This window comes from Cucumis melo, chromosome 2 (genome assembly GCF_025177605.1).
Source record: "Cucumis melo cultivar AY chromosome 2, USDA_Cmelo_AY_1.0, whole genome shotgun sequence".
Taxonomy (NCBI): Eukaryota; Viridiplantae; Streptophyta; class Magnoliopsida; order Cucurbitales; family Cucurbitaceae; genus Cucumis; species Cucumis melo.
The window spans coordinates 16975691-16985168 of record NC_066858.1 but is presented as its reverse complement, the minus strand read 5'-3'; the positions used below and the strand labels follow the sequence as shown (position 1 = coordinate 16985168).

At 34.1% G+C, this 9478-nt stretch overlaps 1 protein-coding gene across 1 annotated transcript; it reads right to left on the bottom strand.

Annotated features, from left to right (window-relative positions):
- Window positions 1-665: 665 nt before the first annotated feature.
- Window positions 666-8994, bottom strand: LOC103501569 (ABC transporter G family member 38). The gene is made up of 25 exons (XM_008465179.3): window positions 8859-8994; window positions 8613-8739; window positions 8162-8282; window positions 7255-7343; window positions 7047-7131; window positions 6794-6953; window positions 6621-6697; window positions 6492-6545; window positions 6308-6398; window positions 5932-6233; window positions 5309-5590; window positions 4903-5219; window positions 4651-4811; window positions 4459-4562; window positions 4186-4342; window positions 3949-4092; window positions 3769-3869; window positions 3353-3685; window positions 2969-3259; window positions 2795-2878; window positions 2571-2704; window positions 2257-2484; window positions 2010-2181; window positions 1240-1494; window positions 666-1152 (listed from the first exon to the last, which is right to left on the bottom strand). Exons 1-25 carry the CDS (start codon window positions 8992-8994, stop codon window positions 895-897), a joined length of 4263 nt encoding a protein of 1420 aa, XP_008463401.3. The 3' UTR covers window positions 666-894.
- Window positions 8995-9478: the final 484 nt, after the last annotated feature.

Here is a 9478-nt window from a genome sequence, read left to right as displayed (position 1 = left end):
TAATAAGATATTCTAATTTTCTCGTAGTTTCACGAAGATGAAAAGTATTAAATTTCTAAGAAAGGAGGTTGTGTCCTATTAACTATTGTTGAGGACTAAATTCACTTTAACGAGTAGGAGTTCTTTTTTATTGTTACCCTTCTTAATAATAATTAATTGCTTTCAAACTCTATCCTTAAAACTCATCAACTAGAAGGGTATATTTTCAAGTTTTACGGACCAAATATGGCTGCGGTTGAAAAATTCAAGCTAAAAAAATTCAACCTTTAACCGATAGCAACTTTTGGCAACTTGTTCTAATGGCTCATCCCAACTGCATCTTTGCCAAGATTCATACCGACAAAAGAAAAGAAAATTAATGACACATCCAAAACAACGATTCTTTTTCTTTCTCGGTGGAATCTTGGTCAGGACGAAGATCGAGACTAACCATTATTCTTACATATTTTTGCCAATTCTTACACAATCAGAATAATAATTTTTTTCTTCTTCCTGGCCAACATTCTACTGATAAAACCCAAAAATTAATCGATAATATGATGTCCCTAAAAAAGTTAAAGGTTGCTATGAAAAACTTTGATGACTATTTTTGACGGTTATCTAAGATTTAGGGATGAAAAAGATAAAGTATAAGAGAGAGACTAAATTTTTACGATATAACAAAATAATAATAAAAATGACTAATGAAAATATTATAGATAATTATTCGGACTTATAAATTATTCAATCTCTCTCTCACATCAAACTACTAAACAAAAGAGAACATACACTATATGTCAAATCCTAATAAGGTGACTAGACAAGATTGAAGTAGTTTGAAGATTCAAATAGAAAAAGATAACCAATCTTGTCACTCTCATATAATGTAATGAGAAGCTCAAATGTATGTGTTTGTCATCTTCTTTGAAAGTTCAAGAACTTGGCCGAGTAAACAAACACCAAAATGAAGAGCAAAGTGAAGCCTAAAAGAGCAACTGTAACCATCCACAAGTACTGATATCTAAACCCATAATATTGGTTAATAAACTCACCCACTGTCTCCCCTGTCTCAACTTTAGTTTTTATATCAGCAAATTGGGAAGTCACCAATCCATACAAACTCCATGAAACTGGACAAATCCAAGAATACCATCTCAACCATACAGAAATTCTCTGCATTCAAAACATCAAGGTATCATCATCAATTGAAACTTAAGCAACTGGGAATTATGAAACGAAATAACGGTACAAGCAACTTACCGTTCGGGGGATGACGAAACCGGTGAAAAGGTTCCAGAAGGCGTAAAAGAGGCCAGAAAGTATAGTGGCAGTTGCTTGGTTAGGACTCACTGATATCACCATCATACCATAGTATATAAAGTAAAGAATCGTGATGTACATGAAGAAGAAATTGAGGAAGAACTTGGTTGCTGTCCATTGATATCCCATCATTGCATACACTATAAGTGCATAAAGTGATACCTGAAGCAAGGTGTATGGGATCTCGATTGCAACCTGACATCATAGGAAACAGATGTTACATGAAAGCATCGTGTTTGGATTAAATTTTAGTTCAGAGATCGATGTTATGTTGAGATTTGTCCTAAGAAGCATAAATACAGATACGGTACACTGCAGACAATGTGACAAATCATACTTTTTTTAAATATAGGACACGATACGACAAGGACATGTTTAATAAAATATAAATTTCTATACCACAAGAAAATTCAAGGTAAGTGGGTTGATGCATTTATATGCTTCAAAAATTAGTTTGATGTAGTTCATACTCAAAATTTATTATCATGGTCTTATATGTATCTTTTTAGTCTACTCAACAAGCATTTTATTTGTTGCCTTAACAAGTGTTTGATATGTGTCGGACACGGATACGCTAGTCAAACTAAAGTGTCCGTGCTGTATTTGTCGATCAACGGATTCTCCATGAAAGAAATGCTAAGTTCAGCTTTACTTGAAATAAGATGCTGATATTTCCACATTTATCAATATTGCAATTGAAGGAAATATACCTGAGCAAAAGAATGAGGCAAAGCAGAATACATTCCAGCAGCCCGCTCGCGGTAGTAAACGGTTCGCTCGGTGATGATCACAGGTTGTACCGTAAGAGCGCCTTGTGACCCCATGAAGTTAATTGCAATGTACATAGCACCAATGCTATTGAAAATATCTTGCTTTGTGTTCCTGAGTTATAAAGATCATAACATTTATATCTACAAATCTAATTAATCAATGTATCCATGGTTTTGTCTAATGTACCTCTTGCTGCCAAGCCCCAAAAAAACAGCTCCAAACATAAGTCCCATTGAAGCACTAAACACCAGCCGGACGGCAGTGTATGCAGTGTTCCGGGAATACGATTTGTGTTGCTTCCATAGGCAGGCTTTGAACTGAGTCAAGTAGGAATGTGGGTACTTTGATGGAAAATGAAGATCTTGAGAATCTGGATGAGGTTCACCCAACTCTTTAATCAAAGCTTCATTTCTCCTGTATTAATATTAGCAAGAGATTATCATTTAGAGCAGCTAAAAATAACATAGTTCATAACAGCTTGAATTAATTAATTTTCTGACCTAAAAAGATCGGATTTCTTGTATATTTCAGCAAATTTTATGCCTAGAATATCTTCTTGTGTTCTTGTTGTCATTTCCAAAACCCATGCTGCTGGATTATATCCATCCCTTATGCTATCAACTCCATGGATTTCCTTCAACACCACAGAGTAAAACTGATAAAAACACTCCATTTTATATTTTATATGAGGAAAAGAAAGTTATCATTAATGGGTTTAACCTACCTCAAAATACTTGATTAAGAGGCAAGACTGTGGCCCCAAAGGACCCACATATATTTCTTCACCTCCTCTTGTCAATAAAATGAGCTGTGGTTTGAAATTGGAGATGTGTTAAATTCATTTGAGCATTGGACGTAATCAAGAAGTTTGTTGTATTGTGTTGGTGTTAGTGGATACCTCATCAAATGATTCAAATATATCAATGCTTGGCTGGTGAATTGTGCATACTACTGTTCTTCCTGTATCAACTGTATTTCTCACAGTTCTCATTACAATGGCAGCTGCTCGAGCATCTAAACCCGAGGTTGGCTCATCCAGGAATATTATCGAAGGGTTAGCAACAAGCTCAACAGCAATGGTTAACCTTTTTCTTTGCTCGATGGATAATCCGTTCACATTTGGAAATCCAACCAACGAATCTCTTAATGGTGTTAATTCAATCAGCTCCATGATTTCTTCAACAAAAAGCTGCAATGGTTAAATTTTGGAAGATAAGATCTAAAGAAGAGTTCAGAGAAAGGTTTTACTATCATTTGGAATCGAATAATCAGATTCACAAACCTCTAAAGTCTTTGAGTCAACTTCTGAAGGCAATCTAAGCCATGCTGAATATATGAGGGACTCATACACGGTAACATAAGGTGAATGAATGTCATTTTGTTCACAGTAGCCAGAAACTCGAGCAAAAGTTTCCTGTTTCTTGGGAAAGCCTGATATTCTGATACTTCCTTCAATGTAACCACTGTTTTTTCTTCCAGATAACACATCCAAGAGCGTTGTTTTTCCGGCACCACTAACACCCATTAGTGCTGTTAGAATTCCAGGCCTGAAAGCTCCACTAACTCCCTTCAGAAGTTCCAACCGACCCGAAGATTCACCTTGAATTTTCATTGCCTGAAATTCCCCAACAATGGATCTTAATGCCATGAAGTAAATAAGAAGTGATAGAGCATGGTAATTTACAACACCATAATTACGTTTGGTATATCTACTGAGTATTTGACGTTCTCAAACGTTATGCAGAGTGGCGTGAATGGAAGAAGCATCTTTTGATTGGTATGTCTATTGACCTCAGAATCTGTGGATGAGATCTAGTAAGCACATTAGAAAAGATAAAATTTTAGACAACCGAACCTCAGTAGCCAAATGTGACTTACTTTTACACATGTTGTCAGTTTTACTCCTGATTGAGCTTGGTTTAGTGTCCTCGAATAAGGGATCCTTTTCCTCGCCGACCATGTCAGACTGTTCCTTGTTCTCAGTCTTTTTGTGAGGGATTACTGTTTGTGATTTCCCATATTCTGAGATCAAACAAAAACAGTTCACCACTTAATGAATTCAACTAGAATGATATATGTAGAACGAAAATTATTTGGATGAATGGAGATTTTTACCATTAAAAAATGCCAGAGCCACTGCAGAAATTACGTTGAAAAGGATTATAAATCCTATCAATGCAACAAGACATACCCAATACCAGTATGGATTAGCGAAAAGCCCACGTGATTTCAAGACTGAAACTCCCAGAGACTCGGTTGATCCGTTAAGAACCTAAATTTGATCTCCACATTTAGAATCCTCCACAATATATGTTTTTACAAGTAATATCAACACAGTAACGCAGAGAGAGCAACAAAGACCACTTCCTGTTTCGACATGATACATACACGATTCCAATTATCACCAAGAAATTCATTGATCGATAGTGCCGTTTGTGCATACATTAGTGGCGAGGTCCAATATCCCCAAGACAACCACTTCTGCATATTATCTAAGCAAAAGAATTCAAAGTATTGGTTATTTTGACTAAAGGCTGTAACAAGCAATCTGATCATTTCACTTTCTAAATTAAATCATACTATGTGATAAAACGAATCCACCAAATATCAGAAGCCATAATACACCAAGGCATCCTCCTGTATTTGCAACAACATGATCCCTGGACAATGCTGCAATACATCTGAATAAAGCATATGACATTTGTCCACTCAATGTGTAAACAAAAAATTGTTTAAGCACCCTGTAAAGAGAGAATCAACAAAGGGTTTAATTTAAGATTCCAAGGCAATAATGAAGCTGAGAAATATAGGAATGTAGGATTTGCTCATGACCTTGTGAAGCTAGGTTCAAATCCTATAGCATAATACGTTGTGGCAACCCAAAGAGCTACTTCAATAAAAGACACAGGAATTCCAAGGATAGAGGATGGCAGTGAAAATGCCCATGATGGGTAGAAAAGGGAGTCTCTTTGCTTGTAAAATATAGGGAGTTTGTCAATTGTTAATGGCAGTTCAAAGAATCCGGTAAATGTTAACGAGTTGAGTCCAAAATAGATAGCTCCCAATTTGACAAGTCCATCTTGAATATTATCATGCTGCTTTCTAGCTTGAGCAAACACTAATGCTACAACTATAGCAGAGATTTCAAGCTGACAAAATGACAAAATGAATTTCATGTCACACTTTAAAATTTTAGATGAAGGTTGCAAAAAAGTAAAAATGATATTTCAGAACTAACTTGAATAATCTTGAAAATGTGGAGAGATGCACTCCTCTTCATTAAAGTAACTTCCCTTGATAGGCATGCCTTCATTAATTCTTTCTTGGTAGCTCCATATTTAGTTTTTGTTAAAGCTGCTGGGTGGCTGTTGGACTTTTGAAATGGGATAGCAAGCTCATGCTCTATTGCAATACCTATTTGAAATGACTTGAAAGCCTCCACAAACTCGTCGGCTGAAATATAACGATATTGGATATCATGATTCTTCCAGTATTGTCTTTGATCCTTTCTTGATGTAACCTAAACAACAGATTTCAGATTCTCATGTCATTAGATGTTATGAATTTGATAAGCAAAGATAACCAAAAAGACATAGACAATTGAGTATCTGAAAAACGATTTACGCAATTCACTAACAGTGTGTTAACACGTCCACGAGCAGAACAAGAGAGTAGTTTTTAATTAGAAAGTTAATATCAAGATACGGATTAAGAGGCACCAATAAAGATAGAGGGTTCATATAACAATGCCTCTAAGCCCCGTGCTTAGTCGTTTAAAGCACCAAACCACATATTCAAGGCATTCCAGCAGATGTCAATAAGCTTTGTTCTACATGTTAGTGAGTAAACTAGCAGACTTACTTCCTGCAGGTAATCGGCTACACCCTTCCTTTCAGGACATTTGAAGCCCATGGATTCAAAAAACTCAAGAACATGTTCCCGTGGACCTTGGTACACAATATGACCTTCTGACAAAAGAATGATATCATCAAATAGCTCGAAAGTCTCCGGTGGAGGTTGGAGAAGAGAGATCACCGCAGTCTTATTGAAAATGTGAATGGATTGACGAATACAGTTCACAATTTGGAATGTAGTTGAACTGTCAAGACCAGTAGATATATTGTCCATGAAAAGCGCATTGACAGGACCAACCAGCATCTCTCCTTCGAAATACAAAGTTTTAAAAATTCAGCTGAGATCATATTACTTCAAATCTCAATTAACCATTCATCTCTACCTGTGGTCACTCTCTTTTTCTGTCCTCCTGAAATACCTCTTAACATCTCATTTCCTACAATGGTATCTGCACAAATATCCAATCCCAATATCTGAAGGGAAAAATGTTAGAAATTAAGGGGAATTTTTCTTTTGTTACACTAAATAGTAGTTATTACTATTACAAATGGGATTTCACAACAGACCTTGAGTATATACTCTGTAACAATATCTTCCTTTTGTCCTTTCAATACTGATGCCTGTATAAACAATATCATATAATTATGTTTTTAAGTACTATTCAACTTTATTTGGATAACATTCGTTCATTTTACCTTCATTAATGCATCAATATAAGGATCTGGCTTGATATTAAGCTGCTTTTCCCTCCTCAAAAGCTCAGTAAGCATATCTAAATCATTGACGAAACCAGTTTCAGAAACGAATACTAAACTTTCCTAGAATGTTTCAAATAGGAAATCTTGAAAATGGGTTTCAAAATTCAAACCATAGCCAGTGCCAACTCCTTGACATCTTGCTGAGAACGCTAAGGTTTCCCTTACTGTCAACAGAGGAACGTGAATGTCATACTGACTGATGTAAGCAGCAGTTCTTTGAGGAACAAATTCCTTCATTTCATGGCCATTATAAGTTACTATCCCAGAAAACTATCATAAAACAAGAATCAACTATAAGTTTTCATGACTTAATGCATTGATAAAATGGATCAAGTTTTTTATCAAGTTTGAAGCGATATAAACCCGTAGATTTGATTCGAGTTTCCCAGATAAGGCTTTTAGCAAAGTTGTCTTGCCAGAACCTGGAGGTCCAAGAAGTAAGGTCATTCTGCAGAGAATTTGAAAGGGAAAATCATGTTTTAGTTAGTTATGAACTTAAAAAATTTGGGCATTGTGTTAAGACAAGAAGGAAAAAATATAATAAAAGGTCCATGGATAGCAATTACCTCACCTTCCTGGTTTGATAATTCCACTAACATCAGAAAGGATTGAGACTTGCTGCTTTTGGGTTGAATATAAATGAATGCAATTTGCTGCACTCTATGAGATGTCAACAAAATGATTATATAACTGAGAGATTATAAAAAGATCAACAAGGTCAAAGCACATTTGATCCTATACTTTCGCTATTTAGTTTGTAATTTTGTGACAATTTAGTCTGTCGTAAAATTATTTATTAAGGGTGTTTTTTCTTTTGTGCTTTTTCTTGTGAGTACGACAAGTGAGGAAATGGGAGATTTGAACTGCCAAGCTCATGAAAAGGAATATACATGTTCGTGATGCTCACTTTGGCAAGTATAATGGAGTTTCTTATGCATGTACATGCATTGCTCATAGTTTTGATTAATTCATGCTGATAATAGTTTTCACAAGTTTAGGAGGTAAATTGTTACAGAAATTAAATTATGTTATCAAACTTTGCATATGAAAATTCAATAACTAAACAGTTATCTCTATGAAAATAGAGTCCAAATATTTTTCTTGACCAAAAAAAAAAAAAAAAAAAAAAAAAAAAAGAGAAAAAACAAGATAAACAATAATACTTACTTTGGTTGATTATAAATTTAAAGCATTTCAATAAAATAGATTTCCATGCACAATAGTTCCTTTGCACTATTTCTATCTCTGCAATAACACGTACACGATATTGCATATTTTGCCTCAAAATATTTTCTTTACTTATATATGCAAGATTTTCTCAATTCCTAACCAATACGGAATATTCAACAATTCAAATAATGGATCATATTCAACAATAAGCTAAGAGAAAACATTTGGTAGACTTCTCGTCTTCACAATAGCATTTATAAATATAGAAAACAATTATAAAAAGAAGGTTAGAGGTGAGAATCAATTACCTGTGCGAGGTCTATAAAATATCTAAAGATTGTGGGGGAAGCTGATTTCCCCAAGTATGCTTCAGCATCAACGTTAAGATTCTGGAATCGCACTTCAATTGTTGGTAAATCAAGAGAAACTCTGTCCAAAAAGATATATTCCAATAAATTATAAACGAGATAAATAATCCTTTGGTTTTTTATTTAATCTTTCAAATTTAAACATTATACAACTTTGAAGCTATCCATCTTTGTTATTTAAATGTTTTCGCAAAGTTTCTAAAAACTTAGAAAAAGTATAGTTTTGAAAAACTTGAAATTTGGCTAATGATTCAACTCTTCTATATGAAAAACATACAAACCATGACAAAAATAAACTTAAAGAAGAATGTAAATAGTTACCAAATTACTAGCTACAGTTGGAAGAGTAATTTATAAAAACAAAGAGAAAATGAAAGAGGGAATATGAAACCTGTCGATTCGGTTCTTGAGTTTGTGAAGAAATTCCTCATTACTTTCAGCATTTTTGACCACTCTGTTTAAAAGTTCTTTGGTTTCCTTAACATTAAGCTTTTGAAGATCAATTTCCTTCAACTCCCCTGCCAATTGATTTCAGAAACAAAATCTATATATTTAAATATATATATATATATATATATATATATATATATATATAAGAATTTAAATAAAAATAAAAATAATAATGATGAGAGTTGACCTGCAACACCATGCAGAAGGGCTTTACGAGCCCTTTGATAAGTAGGAAGCCTTTGAAGAGCAGCCCATCGGAGAGAATCTTCTTCAGCGGCGGCGTCTGGTCGGAAACTGCCAACGCTGGAATTCTCCGATGCCATTACGGCGTGTTTTAATTAAATTTATTAATTCCTCTCTAAATCATTCGCCAATTAATCAGAGAAGGAATTCACACACATATATATATATATATATATATGTATATGAATAAATATAAAACTACAAATATAGTTTGTTATTAATGTTAGAACTATAATCCAAAAGGGTTTTGAAAATTAAAAAATGATGTGCTTCAAACACCTTTCATTTCATGCATGCAAACTGGAAAGCTGAGTTGTTGTTTTGCAGGTTGTTCGAACTTCGAAGTCATTAATAGACTTATGTTTTCTTTTTTCCTTTTAAATTTGTTTTTCCTTTTTTTGAAATTTTTAATAGAGGTGGAAAATTTCTACTACTTCCGTTTATTGGTTGATATAGATACAATTTCTATCGATTAGTTAATCTCATGTTACTGACTTTAGAATTAAAATTCATATTAATTATCATTAAACTAAATTAATTGAACTAAATTGATTATAATATATC